Source organism: Carcharhinus amblyrhynchos, chromosome 21 (genome assembly GCF_965287045.1).
Source record: "Carcharhinus amblyrhynchos chromosome 21, sCarAmb.v2.hapA, whole genome shotgun sequence".
In the NCBI taxonomy this organism is placed as follows: domain Eukaryota; kingdom Metazoa; phylum Chordata; class Chondrichthyes; order Carcharhiniformes; family Carcharhinidae; genus Carcharhinus; species Carcharhinus amblyrhynchos.
Genome location: NC_137344.1, coordinates 10729237 through 10752726, shown reverse-complemented (window position 1 = coordinate 10752726; position 23490 = coordinate 10729237). Strand labels below are relative to the sequence as shown.

At 40.2% G+C, this 23490-nt stretch overlaps 1 protein-coding gene across 1 annotated transcript in view; it reads left to right on the top strand.

Moving 5' to 3' along the window:
* Positions 1–23264, top strand: part of rptor (regulatory associated protein of MTOR, complex 1) — a 443649-nt gene extending 420385 nt beyond the window's left edge. The window contains exons 29-34 of the mRNA XM_080209484.1: positions 3274–3380; positions 8776–8903; positions 13685–13771; positions 14184–14300; positions 20001–20130; positions 22441–23264. Coding sequence (XP_080065610.1) covers positions 3274–3380; positions 8776–8903; positions 13685–13771; positions 14184–14300; positions 20001–20130; positions 22441–22509 — 638 coding nt within the window. The 3' untranslated portion in view covers positions 22510–23264. The remainder of the gene's footprint in view (positions 1–3273; positions 3381–8775; positions 8904–13684; positions 13772–14183; positions 14301–20000; positions 20131–22440) is intronic.
* Positions 23265–23490: the final 226 nt, after the last annotated feature.

Below are 23490 nucleotides of genomic sequence, written 5' to 3'. Positions count from 1 at the left end.
TCTAGTTTAATAGTGTCCTTTCTATAATAGGGTGACCAGAACTGTGGCAGCCTTTTACCAACAATAAAAGCAGGCGTCTCCAGTGAATGCTACTGTTGTTGCCTACTCTCTGATGGAAATACCCTTGACGTTACCTGCTGTTTTGATAGAACATTATATCTTGAAACCAGCCAAGTGTATTTCTTTTTGTGATCCAGCTGTTTCTGATCACTAAGTCAACAAAGAATGGGAATAACTATTGAAACATTGTGGTTATTCATGCCATCAAGAAAGAACAGTACCATGTAAACTTATGGAAAATAAAGCATGTAAAAAAAATTTAAATATAGAACAGTATACAGGTAGTGATCTCTTTTTACTCAAACTAGTTTTGAAGATCGTGAAGATGCTGAGGAACAGCATGATAGCACAGTGGTTAGCACTGCTGCTTCACAGCACCAGGGACCTGGGTTCGATTCCCAGCTTGGGTCTCTATCTGAAGTTTGCACACTCTCCCTGTGCCTGCATGGGTTTCTCCAGGTGCTCTGGTTTCCTCCCACAGTCCAAAGATGTGCGGGTTAGGTGGATTGGCCATGCTAAATTGCCCTTTCATGTCAGGGGAATAATTAGGGTAAATACATGGGATTATGGGGATAGAGCCTAGGCAGGATTGTGGTTGGTGCAGACTCAATAGGCCGAATGACCTCCTCCTGCACTGTAGCATTCTATGATTCTGGATCCATTCTTTGCAAATAAAGTCCATCTTTTTTCTTATTACATTTGACACGTAATGATTATTTGGTTGAAGCGTTACTGTAGAGCAGAGATGAATTGTACGTACAGGACACGAGCATTCTTTAACAGCACACAACTGGCCCAAGTTTAGCAGGATGGTGTGATCTGTTCCCCAGGGCAGTCATTTATCATGTTGATGAGTGCAATACAAACATAAGTTAGGAAACCCTGTTGTGATTGTGAAAGAAATTTATTCCGTTCCAGTGAAGAATCAGTATTGTGAATAGAACACGTTGTGACATTAGAATAGAAACAAAAGTGCAATGAATAAACAGGCGGGTCCATCCGCTACTGAAGGGATAGATCAGCGGGTTGGGTGTGCACTCTGAGTCAGAACTGAAAAATAAAAGCATGCAGATACAAGCAAAAAGGAAATAAGATGAGACCGCCGTTAGTTCATCGGATATTATATCCGAGATGAGAGCATAAGCTTTCTTCAAAGCAATATAGCGAACAGCTGAGATGACCTTGTTCTGTAACACTTCTGTTTGTGGAGTTGTACGGGGTCAAAATAGAGACTAACTATCTTAACTGTTGGTGCTGATATGAAACATTTACTTAATGTCATCATTTCCAAGCAAGCTAGTTTGATTGGAAAGTCAGCAGAGAGGAGATAAATAAATACCTTTTTCAAGTTCTGATTTACCATTTTGAAGTTACATTGATTAATATCCTTGCACCACCACTGTGGTGTCACGCTCTGGCTATGACTCAGTTACCTGACTGGAAATAGCACATTACCTTTTTTTGTTGAATCCATGTACTTAATTACATGTAGCCTTAACATTGGTACTGTGAGTCAAAGGCAATATGTTAAATGGCTCACTGACTAGATAGATGAAGCTGCAGAGGCAGTGCATCATGAATAGTGTAGGAGCTGTGCTCTGGCATTCAAAATATTTTATTTTGCGTGGGTGTTTGGTAGCGCTGTACGAATTAATCAGTTAGATCAACAGAGCTCGTATCCCTCTCCGGGAGTACTACAGGGATTCCCCCGTCTGCAGTGCACTGCCTGCCCACGCTCTGCTTGCATCACAAGTAGGATGCCCTAAGGAATTTTAAACAGTCCATTTCTTTGCAGTTTTTTTCCAACTTGCACTTCCTTTAAGGAAGATTACCCCAGGAGCTCGGACATGAATGTATTTATATATTATGTGGGCAGCTGGGATATACTTGCGCAATTATTCACAGGATGGCTTCCTAATTTCATTCAAACTAAACGCCTCACCTTCAGGGAGGCAAATTGAGAGAACTGTGTGAGCATATCAGGAAAGGCCAGCACGTGCTTGGGAATAGATTTTATGGTTACTCTCTCTTGGGGGCTGATGGAATATTATGTTGAGATGGGAGATCTTCCAAGGAGATAAGAGAAACTGGCTTTGAAATAAATTGGGGAGAGGAGGAAGGAAAGAACTTACTCTGCAAAATCTGCATTGTTGAAAGCCAACAAAAATAATGAATGAAATGCAAGCGATTAAAATGTATTTATCACATTGGCTAATTTTGTTGTGTTTTTATTTTGATTTAGTATTTCATTGTTATTAATCCCAAGGGGTTAATTGTGTTCACTTTGTCCTTGATCTGGAACAGAGGGAACTTTGGTAAAATGGATAACTTGTAATTTTCATAGCATTTGAAATTCTGTGGACTTTCTGTTGAAACTGAGTGAAAAAAAATAGCAGAATTAATATCCTTTCATTAATTTCTCTCTGCTGTGCCCATCATATTCTTAAATGAAGAAAATGGGAAGTAGTGCAAGGAAATGCAATGAATCCAGTAGATGGAAGAACACTTTGAATTATGAAGTGCATGTTTCAGCAACTTTATTTCAATTGTGTAGTAGATCATTTCAAAAAATTTAACATATCAGTACAGGTGGCCCAGGAAAATTATATTATTTTAAAAATGTAGAATTGGATTTGTTCCAAAGTATATATTTGTACTAAAAAAAAGTTTAAGCAGAAATTTAGCTTTTAATTAAATGGCTGTCACATTTTTTTAATTAAAAGATCAAGTGCTTCCACGTTTCAGATATTAGTCAACATTTATGGAGCATCATATTGAAAAATATTGGGACGGCATTGTGGTTAGCACTACTACCTCGCAGCGCCAGGGACCCAGGTTCAATTCCCAGTTTGGATCACTGTCTGTGTGGAGTTTGCACATTCTCCCCTTGTCAGCGTGGGTTTCCTCTAGGTGCTTCAGTTTCCTCCCACACTCCAAAGATATGCGAGTTAGGTGGATTGCCCATGCTGATTTGCCCCTTAATGTCAGGGGGGGACTAGCTAGGGTAAATGCATTGGGTTATGGGGATAGGATCTGGATGGGATTGTGCTTGATGCTGAATGGCCTCCTCCTACACTGTAGGATTCTATGATCTGAACGTTAACACCAGAACTTGACACTGCTTCATAGTTGCAGGCTGCAACAATAAAATGCTGTGGTATTGTCTGAATTTCATATACTGTTAATGCAGTGATGGACCTGCTTTCTTTTCAGGTGCTGGGATGGTTGTGGACTGGGAGCAGGAGACTGGCCTTTTAATGACTTCAGGAGATGTTCGCATTATTCGTATCTGGGACACAGACCGAGAGATAAAAGTACAGGTAAAAACAATGCATGGTCTAGTGATTTTGAATAGTACTGTGTGAGGAAGTATCAACCACGTGCTACGTTTGTTGTACGCGTGTAACCACAGCTTTATTAGATTCTGCTATTCTTGAGAAGTCCTTGCACTGTTTGTTAGGAATCCAGGAGATTGATGTTCCACCCAATCAGTCATGCAGCAGATGCCCAACAATGGGATTTTCACAAGGCACTTTATTGGAAACTTGTAATGTCGCTTAAGATGATCAATTTACAGAGCAATTAGAGTGGCCTTTGTTGCTGATTGGTATGCGTAGATATACATATTCTGCAAAGGCATCTCTACCAGTTAATTAGTGGATTCTGAAAATCCCATACTTCACGTCAACAGAATGCATCAGCTTCCACTTGGGTAATCACCTGGGAAATCCTTCAGTATGAATTCTGCAGCAAAAAAGATATATCTATCCTGAAACTGTACAGGATATAGAATAATACATTTTCAGATAAATGGATTGAAGAACAATGAAGTTGATAACACAGAAGCTCAACTTCTGAAACTTTAACTTTCAGAAACAAGCCTCATCTCAAATTGCAAAACCTTGGTAGCAGAGCGCTTGAGTTACAACATGTTGGAATGTTAGGAATTGTACATAATATGAGGAAAAGTGCTTCTATGGACAAAACGCTGGGTTAATTTTGTACACTGTGTTATACTGTGATTTCCAGAGTTTTAAAAATATTTAAATTGAATCATAGAATCCCTATAGTACAGAAGGAGACCATTCGGCCCATGTATGCACCAACAACAATCCCACCCAGGCCCTATCCCCGTAATTCCACATATTTATGCGCTAATCCCTTTAACCTGTGCATCCCCAGACACTAAGGAGCAATTTAGTGTGGCCTAACCTGTACATCTTTGGACTGTGGGAGGAAACTGGAGCACCTGGAGGAAACCCATGCAGACACGGGGAGAATGTGCAAACTCCACAAAGACAGTGACCCGAGGCCAGAACTGAACCCAGGTCCCTGGTGTTGCAAGGCAGCAGTGCTAACCACTCTAAGCTGCTCTTTCTTAAACAGCAGAAGCTGGATGATGATTGCTCAAGATTTCTCAGATTTATCAGCTTTGTAATTCTTCTGTTTCATGCAGTGTTCCCATTGAATGTTAATACCAGAACTTGACTCTGCTTAGTAGTTCGTTTCACTTCTGGTCTGGGAGCACTTTTGATTTCAAAGATGCAGGTTCCTGTTGCTTACCCTAAAGCTGGTGAAAAATATCCTGTGGCCTAGTAGTATATTGATGCATGGCTTTACTCGTAAACCTCTGGCAATAGATCATGTCCGTAGTCTGCACGTCCCTCATTCTAACAGCTAGCGCCTTGGCAAGCAGAGGGAAAATGATTTAAAACCACAATAGTTTTCAGTTGCTGGCCTGTTTGGAATGTGATTTAATGTTATAATTGGAGCCTGTTTGGAATTGAATTAATCAAAGCAGCAGAGCAGTTTGCTGTACCTCCTTATCAGTCCCTATCTGATGGAGACATCATCAGCTGTTCCTATTATTCTATAGTTGCCAGTTACGATGACCTTTAAAACACCAGCTTGTCCTCAAGAATTGCATCCAATTCTGAGCACCGCACTTCAAGGAAGAATGTAAAGCTTTCAAGGTGGTGCAGAAAAGACTTACAAGAATGGTTCTGGGGATGAAGGATTTCAGTTACATGGGTCGATTTAAGATGTTGGGGTTGTTTATTTATTTAAAGTTTATTTATTTATTAGCCACAAGTAGCCTTACATTAACACTGCAATGAAGTTACTGTGAAAATCCCCTAGTCGCCACACTCCGCCACCTGAGGGAGAGTTTAGCATGGCCAATGCATCTAACCTGTACATCTTTGGACTGTGGGCGGAAACCGGAGCACCCGGAGGAAACCCACACAGTCACAGGGAGAATGTGCAAATTCCATACTGACGGTGACCCAAGCAGGGAGTCAAACCCAGGTCACTGGCACTGTGAGGCAGCAATGTTAACCGCTTTGTTGAAGAAGAGAAGGTTGTGAGGAAATTTGATGGAGCTACTCAAAATGAGGGGTCTGAACAGTGTAGATAGGGAAAAACTGTTCCCATTGGCTAAAGTGTCACGAATGAGAGGACATAGATTTAAGCTAATTGATTAGAGCAACACCATGAGAGTGTTAGGTAGCAAGTAGTTAGGATCAGGAATGACCTTTTTATTAATTCATTCATGGGACATGGGCATCACTGGCTGGCCAGAATTTATTGCCCCATCCCTAGTTGCCCTTGAACTTGTTCGGCCATTTCAGAGGGCATTGCGAGTCAACTGCTGTGGCTCTGGAGTCACATGTAGGCCAGACCAGTAAGGACACCAGATTTCCTTCCCTAAAGGACATTAGTGAACCAGATGGGCTTTTCCGACAATTGACAATGGTTTCATGGTCGTCAGATTCTTAATTCTAGAGATTTTTCAAACCTGGGTCCCCAGAACATTAGTTGAGTTTCTGGATTAATAGTCTAGTGATAATACCACTAGGCCATCGCCTCCCCCTGAAGTTCTGATGCCTGAGATTCTAGTGCCTAAGATTCTGATGGAGGCAGTGTCAGTCAAGACTTTCATTGAATTGAAGAGGCACCTGCCAAGAAGGAAATGTTCCAGGACAGCAGGGGAGAGGCAGGGGAGTGGGACTGGTCAAGTTCTTGCAGAGAGACAGCACAGACTCAATGGGCCTCCTGTGCTGTAGCCTTTCTATAATTCCACCAAGGTGAAACTGCTCTCATAGCTGATGCAGTATTATGTTATCAGTTGGGTTTCCTCTGTATTAGGAGCTATGGTTGAATAGCCATGACGTGGAGATGCCGGCATTGGACTCGATGGGCAGAGTAACAAGTCTCAATACCAGGTTAAAATCCAACAGGTTAATTTGGAATCACAAGATTTCGGAGCGCTACTTCATCATCTGATGAAGGAGCAGCATCCGGAAAGCTCGTGATTCCAAATAAACCTATTGGACTTTAACCTGGTGTTGTGAGACTTCTTATTGTGCCTAAATAGGTTAGAGATGCAAGCAACACAATCCTAAATTTTAATTGGACAATGTTTGCCAGTTGATTTTCCTTCATCAAACATCCCCGATCACTCGGTTTATCTATGTCTACAATATGCATTACCTGACACCAAAGCAGGATAATGTACTTAATGAAGGCAATATAATTATCACACAATAACCATTTCCATCAGTTCTGCTCTGAAACTCAGTGTGTTCTGTTTCTGGTGATGTGTATAACACATTGGTAACTGCTACACCATACACCTTTGGTTAATGGGTTTGTCTCAGCTTATTTAATTGTTAGTTCATTACAATCTTTGTTGGACCAGAATTGTCAGATTTTGGCAGGTCCACCTTCCTGTAGCATATGAAATAATTTCATCAGAGGTTTTTGCTTTCACAGCTAGACTCGACCAATCCAGTATGCCCATGTTTAGTCTAAAGGGAGCTCAAAGATGATATACCTTACAACAGAGGGAATGAGGTTCACTGTCAATTGATTTATCCTGATGGTATCAAAGATAAATCCTTCTGTTTGTTCACATCGCTCTCATTTGATGGGAGAAAAAAAGCTTTAGGATATATTTCAACTGAAATACATTTTTATATGCATCGCAACAATGTCACTGCTTACTGCATTTTATGTTTGCTGCAAAATTGCCTGTAAAGTGAGCCTGTTAAAAGCTTGGGTTGCGTACTTAAGCAAATGTTTTCATGCTTGTCTGCACAACAGGACCTAGTACAGGCACGACTTGAAGTCCTTTCCATGTATCCAAAATATGAAATGAAACTGAAAATTTTGGGTGATTGTAGCTGTTGAAAGGATCAATTTCTTTCTTTTACAATGCAGTACAGATCAATATTTTTATCTGGCTTCAGATTAACTTGGATTCAGAAGTATGGAAAATTTGATAACAGCAAAAGTTTCATAATTACTGAAGCAGGTTTTGAAATCCTTTTTGTAGATTCATAGAATCCCACAGAATGTCGCAAGAGGCCATTCAGCCCATTGAGTCTGCACTGACTCACCATCTCACCCAGGCCCCTCCCATCCCATCCCCTATCCTTGTAGCCCTATGTATTTATCCCACTAATACCCCTAACCTACACAGCTTTGAACACTAAGGAGCAACTTAGCATGGTCAATCCACCAAATCTGCACATCTTTGGATTGTGGGATGAAACTGGAGCATCCGGAGGAAACCCCTGCAGACATGAGACAGTAACCCAAGGCCAGGATTGAACCAGGTCTCTGGCGTTATGAGACAGCAGTGCTAATCACTGTGCCACTGCGCCTTCTTTTGGAGGTTGAAACAGTTGTATCTCCTGGGCATGGTGTTCAAACCTTCTCTATAACAAAAGGAAGTAAGTTCTCGAATTTGCATATTGCCTGAGGACATTCTAAAGAGTTTCCCTGCCGTGAGGTACTTTTGAAATGCAGTATCCTCGTGTACAATGTTAATTAGTGGTTAGCAGCTGCCAGTGTCTGAACCTTCCTTGTTGAACATTCTGGCCACACTCCTTGAATGAGTTGAGTACCATCAGGTCTGGGGCATGGGAGCTCCTCTCCACAATTAAGGATTTGCACTTTGTTCTTATCCCTTCATTAAATGACTTGTCATAATAAACCCTCCAACTACATAGCATCTGTACTATGGGACAATGAATCCACACAAGTCCTTTATCATTATTTCCTTCAACAAAAGGGGTTTACAAAAACAAATGAATAGTCTTAAACTCAAGATTATCTCCAGTGTTCTTATCAACATTCTTTCCTCAACCAGCACTACCGAATCACAGAATTATAGAATCCCTACAGTGCAGAAGGAGGTCATTTGGTCCATCGATCCACCACTAACAGCCCCTGACAGACCCTATCCCCATAACCCCGCACATTTACCTTGCTAATCCCCCGACACGAAGGAACAATTTAGCATAGCCAATCATCCCAACCTGCACATCTTTGGAGTGTGGGAGGAAACTGGAGCACCTGGTGGAAACTCACGCAGACACAGGGAGAATGTGCACTCTACACTGTCATCAGGGGCTCAGGCCCCCAGCGGTGTGAGGCAGCAGTGCTGACCACTGTGCCACCATGTTGCTCACGTGTTAAGACTGACTGGTCATTTATCCCATTCATTGTTTGTGGAACCTGACTGTGCATGAATCATCATCGACTTTTAATTCTAGAAGAACTGCGGCGGCATTTTTAAGTTCTTCTTTACCTGCGGTATTTCCTGAGAACCTGAAAGTCTGTATATAAATAGAGATTTTTTCCTGTCTTCTGTTGGGTGTCAGCATTGTACATGTCTTTATGTCAACATTTTTAAAATTTGTCTTGCAGGATATTCCAACGGGGGCAGACAGTTGTGTGACATGCCTTTCCTGTGATTCAAATCGTTCCCTAATTGTGGGTGGCCTTGGTGATGGGTCAGTTCGTATCTACGATAGGAGAATGGCTCCAAACGAATGGTAGGTTTCAGTTCCTTTTTTCGGTAAATCATCCAGCCACATTGTGCAGCAAAGCTGAGTGTTTGGAATTTCACTTGCAGCATTGCGACTGATGTGCCTGCGCAATCAGTGTTTCTGGAGGCAGTATTGCTTTTGATCATTACACAGCGTTGAAAAGGAAATTAAACAAGCCTTATTTTCTAGCCATTAGTGATCTGAGCATCACGGGTGGCTTATATAGACCAGCGGAAAACATGCATTGTTAAACAAATATGTCCTTTAAAGTGAATGCATGTCTCTCTCTCTCTCCAACTGTTTCTTTGTACGTTGCTGCGATGTTGAGGGACTTATTCACTCTACGTTATTTGTCTTGTTTAACGCAAGAACATAAGAACTAGGAGTAGGCCATCTGGCCCCTCGAACCTGCTCCACTATTCAATAAGATCATGGCTGATCTTTTCGTGGACTCAGCTCCACTTGCCTGCACGCTCACCATAACCCTCGATTCCTTTACTGTTCAAAACTCTTTCTATCCTTGCCTTACATACATTCAATGAGGCAGTTTCAACTGCTTCACTGGGCAAGAAATTCCAGATTCACAATCATTTGGGTGAAGAAATTCCTCCTCAACTCAAAACTAAATCTGCTTCCTGTTATTTTGAGGCTATGCCTCCCAATTCTGGTTTTACCTACCAGTGGAAACAATCTCCTTGCTTCTTTCTTATCTATTCTGTTCATAATTTTATTTGTTTCTATAAAATCTCCCCTCATTCTTCTGAATTCCAATAAGTATAGTCACAGACTCCTCAGTCTCTCCTCATAAGCCAGAATCAACCTAGTGAATCTCCTCTGCATCCCCTCCAGTGCCAGTATATCCTTTCTCAAGGAAGGAGACCAAAACTGCACATAGTACTCCAGGTGTGACCTCAGCAGCACCTTAAGCAGCTGCAACATAACCTTCCCGTTCTTAAACTTCATCCATCTAGCAATGAAGGAGAAAATTCCATTTGCCTTCTTAATTACCTGCTGCATCTGCAAACTTTTTGCAATTCATTCACAAGGACACCCAGGTCCCTCAGCACAGCAGCATGCTGCAATTTTTTTACCATTTAAATAATAGTCCATTTTGCTGTAGTTCCTACCAAAATGGATGTCCTTACATTTACCAACAATGTATTCCATCTGCCAGACCTTTGCTCACTCATGTAGCCTATCTGTATCCCTTTGGAGATTTTGTGTCTTCTGCATACTTTGCTCTGTCACTCATCTTGGTGTCATCCACAAACTTTGACACACTGCACTTGGTCCCCAACTCCAAATCATCAATGTAAGTTGCAAACAATTGCAGTACCAACACTAATCCCTGAGGCACACCACTAGTCACTGATCACCAACCAGAAAAACACCCATTTACCCCCACTCTTTGCTTTCTGTTAACCAATCCTTTGTCCATGCTAATACATTATCTGTAACGTGATGCATCTTTATCTTGTGCAGTAGCTTTTTGTGCGGCACCTTGTTGACTGCCTTCTGGAAATCCAAATACACCATATCCACTGGTTCCCCGATGTACATCGTGCTTGTAATGCCCTCAAACAATTCTAATAAATAGTTAAACATAACTTGCTTTTCATGAACCCATGCTGCATTTTCCCACTGGGACAATTTCTATCCAGATGTCTCGTTATTTCTTCTTTGATAGATTTAAGCATTTTCCCCACTACAGAAGTTAAGCTAGCCGGCCTATAATTGCCCACCTTTTGTCTACCTCCTTTTTTAAACAGTGGTGTCACATTTGCTGTTTTCCAATCTGCTGGAGCAGCCCCAGAGTCCAGCAAATTTTGGTAAATTACCACGAGTGCATTTGCTATTTGCTCCACCATCTCTTTCAGTACCCTGGATGCATTCCATCAGGGTCAGGAGACTTATCTAGCTTTAGCCCCATTAGTTTGCCTAACACTACCTCTTTAGTGATAATTATAGTTTCTAGGTCCTACCCTGACGTAACCGCCTTGTCATCAATTTTTGGCAAGTTATTTATGTCTTCCACTGTGGAAAAATAAGAACAAAATACCTGTTCAATGCCTCAGCCATTTCCTCATTTCCTGTTATTAAATCCCCCATCTCGTCCTCTAAAGAACCAATGTTTACTTTAGCCATTCTTTTTTGTTTTATATATTTATAGAAACTTTTGCTATCTGCTTTTATATTCTGAGCTAGTTTACTCTCATTATCTTTTTCTTTATAGCTTTTTTCATGGCTTTCTGTTGACTTTTAAAGATTTCCCAAGCTTCTAGTGTGCATTTGCTTTCAATTTGATACTCTCCTTTAATTCCTTAGATATCCATGGCTGATTATCCCTTTTCCTACAGTCCCTCCTTATCACTGGTATATACTTTTGCTGAGCACTGTGAAAAATCACATTGAAAGTCCTCCACTGTTCCTCAATTGTCTCATCGTAACGTTTATGCTCCCAGTCTACCTTAAGCCAACTCCTCCCTCATCCCATTGTAGTGTTCCTTGTTTAAACACAATTCAACCATACTGTGATCGCTCCTTCCAAGAGAATTCCAAACTTATTAATTACTCCTGTCTTATTACATAGGACCAGATCTAGAATAGCCTGCTCCCTTGTAGTTTCCATTACATACTGTTCAAAAAAGCTATCACAGATCCAGTCTACGAACTCCTCCTCAAGGCTGCCTTGACCGACCTGGTTTGACCAATCGGCATGTAGATTAAAATCCCCCATGATAATTGCCGTGTCATTTTTACATGCATCAGTTATTTCTTTGTTTATTGCTTGCCCCACCGTGATATTATTTGGTGGCCTATAGACTATGCCTATCAGTGACTTTATCTCTTTACTATTTCTAATTTCGACCCAAATGGGTTCAACCTTTTTCTCCATGGAACCTATACCATCTTTCACTACAACCCTGGTCTCATCCTTAAATATTAGAGTTCCACCACCTCCCTTACCTTCGTGTCTGCCCTTCCAAATAGTCTGATACCCTAGGTGTTTAACTCCTGCAACCATTGTCTCTGTAATGGCCACTAAATGATACTCATTTGCAATTTACCTTGTTTCAAATGCTATGAGTGTTTAGGTAAATTGCCTTTAATGCTAGTTTTTCTGTATTCTTCTTGAATCCTAACATCTCCATTAATAACATCTCCTGCGTTGTCCCCTTTTTTTTCATAATTTTCCATGTAATTGAAACCTCCTCCCCACATGCTAACCTGGCTGGCACTGAGAAATTTTAGAAATTTATATTGCAATAGAAACATAGCTTTATCGCTCTGAAATTTTACCTCATGATTTCAGAAACTGATATTGTTTTCTTGTTTGTTTAAACACTTTGATACTTTAAAGAACATCGATTGATTCTGTTGCTGATTTGATCTGCAAATTACCAAGTTCTATTTGATAAATTAATCAATTTTCTTAGGGTTTGGCCACGCTCTAGGGAAAGAAGATTGCTGTGGGAGATTTTTTTTTGATAGGAAAGTCTTTGTTGTGTTTTAGATTCATTGTCATTTGAAATATATTTTCTATTGCCCATTCAAAACTAGGAATGAGTTTTCAATCTTCCTAGTCTTCAATCTGCATGTCTTATTTTAACATCTATTATTTAGCCTGTACTTAATTTAACTTTCACACTGATTCTGTTGGATCAATCATCATTAATGTAATTTCAGGTGTTTACTTTAAAATGCGAGGTGGTGGGGTGGTACACAACTAGCTTTACAAGAAGTCACAGAATTCAGTTGTGTGATGAAATAGAGTTGAAAGCCTATAGATTATAATTGAGGCAAGGTGATTAAACTTATTCAGCTCTACAAGAACAAGTTGCATCACGAGACAAGCCACGTTTGCTTAAACAAAAAGGTGAATCATAGTTCTTGAGATATCAACGCTCTTCTTGCATCTTCAGGACGTCACAGAACATCTCATACTCAATTAATTGTTTGAAGAATGACAACTGCTGTTAGGTAGACAAACGTAAAATGAGATTAGTGAGCAATTAATCTGTTCCAGTGATGTCAGTTGGGCTGGACACTGACAGAATTCTGCTGCTCCTCTTTGACTAGCAGTATTTCAATCCATCTAAATTAGCAGATGGGTGCTCAGTTTAACATCTTGCTGAAAGCCACCAGCTGTGACAATGCACACTCCTTTGGTACAGCACTGATCAAACTATGCTATGGGTTCTGTCTGTGAGCTACTAGAGGCCAGAATGCTAGCACTGAATGAAGCTCGGACGTATGGCAGTGACAAGTCCTGTTTGTAATTCTAAAAGCCAAAGCACAATACATTTTTAACATCCGCTCAGAATTAATTGAACGTCATATTTCCATATGCCTGAATAGTATTGTGGGTTACCACAATGCCCTTTCAATCTGATGCGAAACAGCACCAGAACAACAGGCCCTTTCTCTAGCATGTGGAGAAGTTCTAAATGAAATTCCCTGGAATTCAATTCCAGTTCCCTTTCGGGACTATTTCACAACTCGGTGCTAAATTATTAGTTTGCGTGGCACCCCACAAGAACGAAGATGGACGATTCATCTTAGATCTGAAAGACAGATGTTAGGTTTAAGCTGCATCTGGAGTTTTATGTGAAGGGAGTTTGATCCTGCATTAGAGAAGTGTCACACTTGGGCTGAGAATAATTAATGCTAACACTGGGCGCCAGAAGTGAAAGGTGCCGCGGTCATTAAGCTGAGTGCACGATTTTAATGCCTGTGCTGTAAGGTGCAATTCCACTCTAATTGTTAACATGGTTTTTGTTTCATAGCCGTGTAATGACCTACAGGGAACATGCTGCATGGGTGGTCAAAACCTATCTACAGAAGACTTCTGAAGGCAATATCATCACTGTGAGGTAATAAAGCATTGGTTATTGCTATATTGTTTACTTGGAGTTGAATTGACTATTTGAACTGTTAATGTACATCATGTTGTATATAATTACACTATAATAGGTTTTGTGCCTGTAATATGGAATACGTTATTTAGTTTGACACGAGTGATTAAAGATATCTTCCGTTTTTTTCTAATTGACATATTCATTAGGGAGGTAAGATCTTTACTTTTTAGTTTTGCTTTCACAGTGTTTCAGTCATATCACAGAAGAAGCTCATTTATAAACCAATTATTGTGGTAAAATTAGCAAAATGTTAAGTGTTCTAATTGTTATACTACTTTATCAAGTGATATTTTCCATTTCTTGCATGTAATCTTGCCCCGAGTAATTTGTGCCAACTATATGTGCTCTTCTCTGTTCAATTATTAAGTGTAAATGGAGATGTGCGATTCTTTGACCCACGGATGCCTGAGTCAGTGAATGTAATTCAGACTGTAAAAGGACTGACGGCACTGGACTTTCATCCCCAGGCTAATCTGTTTGCTTGGTAAGTGAATTCATATGGTTAGCGCAGCAAGTATTATTTTTGTGCTTTTACCAGGAGAGCAGAAGGGTCTTGGAGCTCAAGCTATTTTGCATCTGTGGACAATAAATATTCATCAACCATGGTAATGTTAGCTCTCTTCGAACATATCATTAAATTGTCTTGTCCGAGCTCCTAAATTAACTCCATGTGTCTATCATAATCATAGGCCTTATTACTGACTATTCAAACAGGGCAATATTATGTATTGAATGAGTACTGGTTCAGAACGTGGTCCGTTTACACTGGAGATAAGTTTCAATCCTGGAGTAACGAATCATGAGTGATCCTCGACTGAGTTGTACATGTAGGGTAATTTCAATCTTATTTTCTTTTGACCTGCCTATAGTTTTACTCAATTCATAAAGTCTCGCCCCTTTAGGATATAAAGAAAGCCTCACAATGTGGCTTTACATTTTTCAAACAAACTAACAAAGAATTAGGAGCAGAAGTAGGCCATTCTGCCCCTCAAGCCGGTTCCAAGCTTTAACAAGATCATGGCTGACCTAACTGGGGTCTCAACTCCACATTGCACCCACCCCTGATAACCTTGCTCATCAAGAATCTATCTACCTCTGCCTTATCTACTAAAGAGATGGCTGCATTTGCCAAGTCTCCATCTTTGTTTGGGCCCTTTGCGCTGTTGAGTTGCACATTTGTGAGCTTTATTTCCAAACATGAGGTAGCAGATTTTAAGTCCACTTTGCCCTCACAAATCGCAATAAGAGAAAGAAATACCAGCCTTCCTCAGTTGCTCTAAGATTAGCGAGAAATGAGAAAACAGCTCAGTTTTAGTGCGCTCTCTCCTCCTTAATTGAAAAGCTCAGCACGGAGCTGCTGTTTTGTTAAACTTTACTGAAGTTGCTGAAACAGTCTGATTTTATCAGCACAAACTGTTCAATGAAAAAACACTTCATTCCATAGAAGCAGTGCCAGACTCTGAAATCATTTTATAATGTGAATTGCATTTCAGATTGAATTTACCTTTTTGAAGAAAGCCATGATTTTCTTAAGAATGTTACCCTTCTAGTATATTTCTTAAATATTTAGTTAAGAAAATAAAATCCAATTTAGTGTTTGTTTCTAATGTGCAAATGGCTATTTTGCACAGAATGTGCTGTAAATAGGCTTTCCAGCCTATCATGCTTCTTTGAAAGAGCCATCTAGGTCTTTCCCAATAATCTTCTCCTTTCAAGTATTTATCCAATTCCCCTTTGAAAGTTATTACTGAATCTGCTTCCACCATTCCTTCAGGTGGTGCATTTCAGATCGTCATAGCTCACTGTGTACAAAAAATTCCTTTCTGTCTGGTTCTTCTGCTGGTTACCTTGTATTTGTTGTCCTCTGGTCACTGACTCTTCTGCCACTGGAAGCAGTTTTCCTAACTTAGTCTATCAAAACTCTTCGTGTTTTTAAATAGCACTGTTAAAACTTCCCTTAACCTTTGCTTAAGGATAATAAGACACGGTGGCACAATGGTTAGCACCGCTGCCTCACAGCGCCAGGAACCCAGGTTCAATTCCGGGCTTGGGTCACTATCTGTGCAGAATCCGCATGTTCTCCCCGTGTTTGTGTGGGCTATCTCCAGGTGAACCAGTTTCCTCCCACAATTCAAAAGACAGACTGGTTAGAGTGCATTGGCCATGCTAAATTCTCCCTCAGTGTACTTGAACAGGCGTGGGAGTGAGACAACAAGGGGATTTTCACAGTAGCTTAATTGCAGTGTTAATGTTAGCCTACTTATGACAATAAATAAACTTTTCCAGTCTCACCGCAACACTGAAGTCCCGCATCCCTGATCCCATTCCAGTCAATCTCCTTTCACTGTCTGTAAAGCCTTGACACCATCCCTAAACTGGCACTCAGAATTAGCTTCAACATCCCAGCTGGGACCTAACCAGTGATTTAGAAAGCTTCAGACTAATGTCATTGTTTTAGTACCATAGAATCCCTGCAGGGCAGAAGGGGGCCATTTGGTCCATCGAGTCTGCACCGACTCGCCAAAAGAGCATCTTACATAATTCTCTGTGTTAATTTCCATCTGTCATCCTAAAGGCTTTTCCCATCTTCCTCACCATTTGCTACATTTTTAAGTTCTGTAATCTTTAAAACTTTTGAAACAATGTGCCCTATATCAGAATCCAATTCGTTAATGGGTAGCAAAAAAAACAGTGATCCTAATACTAACCCTTGATTCCACCACAGTACAAATCCCTCCAGTCCGACAAACTGCTGTTGACCACAACATTGCTTCTGTCCCTTAGCCAATGTGGTGTCCTTAGCATCACTGCCCCCTTAATCCCAATGACTTCAACTTTGCTACATCTGTTATATGGTACTTCATCAAACACCTATTGAAAAACCATGTATACATCAACCATATTACCATCCATGATCAATCCTCACAAACACTTCATCAATCAGCTTAACCAAACATTATCCATCTTTAACAATTCATCCTTGCTTTTAATTATTTCAACCATATTTTTTTCAAATGACAGTTTATCTTGATTATTATCTCTCTGTCCCATTCTCCACTGCCAATGTTGGGCAGACAAGTTTTTTAAAGTTTATTTATTAGTCACAAGTAGACTTACATTCACACTGCAATGAAGTTACTGTGAAAATCCCCTAGCCGCCACAATCCGGCACCCGTTCGGGTACACTGAGGGAGAATTTCAGGCTGGCCTATACTCAAAAGTTATTCCTCTCCCCTTTTTAACAGGGGTATATGACGTTTGCCATCCTCTGGTACAATTCCCATAATCAAAGAGAGCTTATGGCCAGAGCTTCCACTTGTCCCCACCCTGTCTTCCCTCAACAACTAGGTTGCATCCTGTTTGGACCAGATGAATTTTCCACTCTCAAGTGCTGCCAGACTGGTGTATGTTCATGAAAGACTCAAGTTTCCCTTTATTGTTTGCTCATTTTCTCATAACTGCTCTTTGCCTCTCTTCTTGCCTCAATATTTTCTATATTCAGCTTGGGTTCTCTACTCTGTAATGAAGCTGCCATTTATCTTGAGCCAAAAAAACCTCAGGTACTGGGAATGTGAGGGGAAAACAAAATGCTAGAAACACTCAGAAGGTCTGGCGACATCGGTGGAGAGAGAAACAGAGTCAGTGTTTCAGATCGATGATCCTTCAGTTCTGACAAAGAATCTCTGACTTGAAACCTTAACTCTGTTTTTCTCTCTGAAAGATGGAGCCAGACCTGCTGAATATTTCCAGCAAATTTTCTATTCAATGTAAGCCCCCTTTTCTTCATTTTAATTTGTAAATTGAGTCATCCAGTGAGCTCAGGTGTTGGATGCTCTTCCTACCCCCTCCCCCTTCCCCACCTTTGTAGGAAGGTGTCTGGTCTGTATCTAAAATGTCTCTAAATTGAAAATTTTCCATTGCTTATTCACTGTTTTATCTGTCAACCTTTGATTCTGAACCAGGTCTCCTTTTAGTTCACTGAAATTAGCATTCTTCCAGTTGAGTATTTTCACATTTGAACTATTCCTTGTCCTCATTCATTTCCAAAGCCAGTTTAAATCAGATATAGTAACATTGTAAAGTTAATGAGTTTTGACTTTGTTCCCGTCGTATCCACAGTAACTTTGATCGCTTCCTCATACACACAGCAGTTATCCCGAAACAGTAAACAAACTTAGAAGTGTGAAACGTGTCCAACAGATCTGCACACGCTTTCCAATGCTTGGCTGACCTAACATATCACAGAAACATGGGAATTCATTCAGGGTGACACTTTGTGGGAAAACATACTGGGCAGTTTCTCTGCAGTGGCTTATTTCAGCTGTCTTTGCATCATACAAACTGTCGCAAGCTAGAGATGGCTCAATAAGCAAGAGCAAAAAATTCACTGTTGGAATGCACAATGAAGCAAAGGCAATTTTTAATTTCATGTTTTCCTACATCCCTATTAACGTAAAGGGTTATGAGGACAGTCTCTGTAAAATATATTGAAGTGTCCAGTCAGCCATGATAGTATTGAATGGTGGGGAAGGCTTGATGGGCTGAATGGCCATTCCGTTTCCTATCTTCCTGGAGATTTTTTATTTCCAAATCTAGGAAGGGAAAACTAACCAAGTGAAATGGAGAAATGGTTGCACGAGAATTGTGTTTTTCCCTGGGATTAGCACTCTAATTGAATCAATACTGACTTAAAGATGTTTTTATGTACAAAGCTAAATCCCATTTTTAAAAAGAGACAATTGTCACACTTTGCTCGTTTAATACACATTTCTCGTTTGGCAGTACATTATGTTGACTATACGCCTAGAATTTTTGTGCAAGTTTATCTTGATTTATGGATGCTTGATGTTATGAAGTATAGTTACTGCAGACATAATTCCATTCAGTATACTACACTGTAACATGGTGCAGCTGAGACTGTTTCAGAGCGTTAGTGAATATCTTTCCCGTCATTACAAGCAGGCAAGTCCACAGGAATCATCCTACACCCAATCTCCTCCTCTTATAAATTTCATAGGATCCTACAGTGCAGAAGGAGGCCATTCAGCCCATTGACTTGGTGCCGATCACAATCCCAACCAAGCCCCATCCCCAGAACCCCAAGCATTTACCCTGACACCAAGGGGCAATTTAGCATGGCCAATGCACCTAACCAGCAATTAGGAGAGAACCGGAGCGCCCAGAGGAAACCCACGCAGACACGGGGAGAAAGTACAAATTCCACACACTGTGACCCAAGCCGGGTGGGGCAGCAGTGCTAACCACTATACCACCCTCGTATGGTTATTGCTTGATCAGAGTACATTTCTTCAGATGTGTCTGCTTTCTAGATTGCTCAGCATAAGATCTCCTCTATCTTGGAGAACGGCCATCACCTGGACCACTGCCATTGTTAATGTACTTCTGTGTCAGATTGTAGAGTATTCAATGCTTTAGAAAGGGGATGGGGAAGGAATCGGAGTTGATGCGAGTCAGATAATGTCAAATTTCAAGTTTGAGATGTGATTCAGTCTGACAGTTCAGTCAATAAAAAAAAAACTTGATGCTTTTAGGAATGTTCCCAGGACTTGAGCGTAAGCCCTTAAGAATGTTCCTGCTTGAGCGTTAAGTGCTTCAGCTTCTGGGCCAGCTGACTTAGATTTTCTAGGTTAATCATTTCTTGTTAGTACTGTTGCCAGAATAATGTCATTTAATGGCAAGGTTATGCGGCCGTACATGTGTTCAGTGTTTCACCACCTAGACAGAATCTGTTTTTGGGATTGGGAGAAAGGAGAAAAGCTTGTCTATTTTCACAATGGAAATCCCCGGTACGCCCGATTACTGCAATGGAATATCTGAATGGACAGGATTTCTCTCTGCCACAGGTAACCTAACAATGTAAAATAACGGACTCACAACAGTTAACATACAGTGCATATCATTGCTGTGTCATTGCATAGTTGGGCATTTGCTGCTAACTACTCAGTTCACAGAGAGTTGTAGGGGCCAGGTCTTTATTTCTGTCTTAAAGACACTCAGGTTCTTGATCAATAAGGGATCAAGGGGAGAAGGCAGGAGAATGGTAATGAGAATCAGCCATGATTGAATGGCAGGGCAGACTCGATGGGCCAAGTGGCCTAATTCTGCTTCTATTATCTTATGGTCTTATGAATAACCAAAAGTGAACCTATTCTTCCTATTTCAGTGGCTCCATGAACCAGTTCATAGCTGTATATAATGCAAGTGGGGATGTGATAAGCAATATTAAATACTATGACGGATTTATGGGGCAGAGGATCGGAGCCATCAGTTGCCTGGCTTTCCACCCATATTGGGTAAGTCATTTTTCAGAACTCTTCAATCTATGCTGTTTCTGTTCCATTGTCCTTTTAACATCTGTACTATTTCTCAGTGTGTGCTGCGTTACATGGCGCAGCTGCAAGATGCTACCAGTGCTCACAGTCCGTCGCTCTGTCTGTTCCATCTCAATGTGATGGGCCAGCAGTTGGGCAAAGAACTGTCCCTTCACAAGAGCTCTTGAGGAGTTCATTCTAACTTGCTTTCCCTGTCTGAGAAATTACCAGATGATAGTCCAGACAGATCTTACTCATTGAAGGACTGGACCCCCTCTTTGGTGGATCATGAAGGATTCCCAGCTCCCTCCGTTCTGACTTTGTAGTCTACTCTCTTACAGGAAGAATTCTGGATAAATATGACCTCAGAATTGGATTTACCAAAGCTTAAATCAATCCCAGTTAGAATAATCAAATAACATCTTCTTTGAGGTTGTGTTGTTGTGAATCTCTTGGTTGGCAGTAGCTGGTGCGAGTCAGATAATGTCACAGGTCTGTTCTCGGACTAACTTGTGTGTTGAATGAAGACTCGACCTATTTAAGGCTTGCCTCGTTATTATCTGCAAACAGTATTTAAAAAAGACTGCCTACTGCATACCATAAACCCGCAAGGGTTTACTTTATTAATGTGGCAATGCCTTATTACCATAAACCCTGCTAACACCAGAGTATCCTCCAACTAAACTATGCAATATTAACAAACGTTCAAACAAGTAGAGAAAAGCTTGGCATTTTATTTTCATTGAAAACTTCTCAAACTGTTCATACGTTGTGACGTTTCCCAAGTTAAGATGAAACATTAAAGTCTGCAAATCACCTGAATATTGTTCTTCAAACAGTTAATTAACTACCAAAGTAGTCTGCCTGAGAGAATACACATGAGATCTAGTGTCCTTGATGTCCTCAGCGTCCCTAAATTCTTTATAGAGGGGTTTGTTCAACAATGTATTAAGCAGATTGCATGGTAGTATTTCGCAGTATCATTTCTAGACTCCAATTTGATGTAACATTTAGTGTTATTTATAGATGACCATTAATTACCACTTTCACATTTGGTTTCTTCGACAAACTATCGTTTTTAAAATCTTTGAATTTATTCAAAAAAAAAGTAACAAATACATGGAAGTGAATTTTAAGGCAGTTATGCTTCTGGTAACATTCAGAAACCAGCAAAGCTTTGGTTTCATGCCAGGCTGTAAAGTATCACTCTTCCTCTGTGAGACAAAACCATCTCCTTAGAACATTGGAAAATCTTCGCCTCTGCACTTACTTTGTTTCCTTTTGTGTGTTTACTTGCTATGTCTGACCATTCTGAACCCTGCTGCACATTTCATTTAATTCCATCCCCACTCTGGTACATTTCATTCCCTTTCACAATGAATTTGAGAACATAGCTACCCAAAGCAGTTGAACAAGATTCCATTTCGTAGGAGTAGTGCTGTAGTGGCAAGTAAGAACATTGAAAACTCTTGGACTGTTTCATGTTGCCTCAAAAGGCATTGCTGGGTTGAAGTGTCCTTTACATAGCACTTTCACTGGTTAGCCCACCATCCCCCAGCTTTCTGAGCCTATAGTGTGTCATAACAATATGACCACAGCAAGAAGTCTCACAGCACCAGATTAAAGTCCAACAGGTTGATTTGGAATCATGAGCTTTCAGAGTGCTGCTCCTTCATTGGGTGAATGGAGAGTTGGGTTCACAAACACAGCATATATAGAGAGAGATATAATTGTAAGACAATGGTTGGAATGAGAGTCTTTACAGGTACAGACAATGCGAGTGGAGAGAGGGATAATCACAGGTTAAAGAGGTGTGAATTGTCTCAAGTCTGGACAGTTAGTGAAATTTTGCAAGCCCCAACCAGATGGTGGGGGTTAAAGATAGTGTGACATGAACCCAAGATCCCGGTGCAGAACTTGGCTATCAGTTTCTGCTCGGCGATTCTGTACTGTTCTACATCTCCACAATATGACCACATTGGCAGTAGTGATTTTCTTATCTACAGGATAAGCAATTAATATATAATTTTCACCCCAAAAGTCCTAAAGTTGGTTAAAAGCAGTGTCATGATGAACTTTTGTGAGCACATTAACGGTATTCTTAACTGTAGGCATAATTGTTATCCACGTTTAATTTCTGTTCTCCCATCTGTATAATGGACAGAATAAACTGGACTAGGTTTCCAGGGTGTAATTGTTTTCTTGTACTGATAATTACTTCACACTGGATGCGTAACCTTTTCTAGCATTCTAAATTAACTGATCTTGATTATTTTGTGTTTCTGTTGACAGCCTCACTTAGCAGTTGGAAGCAATGACTACTACATGTCTATATATTCAGCAGAGAAGCGAATTAGATAACAATGAATCTCACAGCCCTGCTTGTCCACTTTGCGGAATTTGAGATTGATGCATATGCAGATGCTGTATATTACTTCTAATGTACATATAAAATTATTTACTTGAATGGCTGGTCACAGCTGCTGCAAGTCATGACTTGAACAACTTTTCCATTATATATTTCAGCTACTGTAGGACAATTCGCTGCAGTGGCCATGCTACGTCTTGTCGTACGAACATGGCTGCCAAGCTTTTTTTCTGAAGACTTGTCTAGATCTTAAATTTTGTGTTTTTTTCCTTTTGTGGATTAGATTTTAGCATTCAAATTAATATAATTTACCCTGTAATGACTGCCTGAGAACGCTGTAACGACTGAGCATAAATCACAAACCCTTTTGGCTCTCTCAGTAGACAAGTCATCTGAAAAAAGACTGATAAAAGCTGATGGCTCACCAACCATATTAAAATGCTAGTAGCTGTTATGAAGGACTATTAAAAAAAAAGCTCACATCTCTAATGTGGTGTTAACACCTGTGAGCATTATTTTACCCATAAACTGTAGCAGTTCCACAGAAAAACAAATCATGATACTCTGAAACACTGTACAGACTGTTCTTTCTGATTTGTTTATTTTATTTTCCAATTTAATTTTACAAAATAAGTGCTAATTGTAATAGGAAACTCAAATCGAATCGCACAAATAACCAATGATGGAAAAGGAGACCTGAGCAGAACCACTCGTATCTGTTGAATGTAAATAAAACCATTAAAAACAACTGGAAACTGGCCTGTGAATGTTATTCTGATGACAGTTCATGCATCGAGTTTGAACTTGTGTTAAGATTAGTGTGATTTTGTTGTTTGTTTGTCCTTATATTTTAATGTAAAGCTGATTCAGCATGCATATTATGATCTGACATTTCTAAAGCTATGTGGTGCAGTACAGTATTGTTATATTATGTACATTACTGATTTAAAACAAATTTAACACTGATTTTTTTA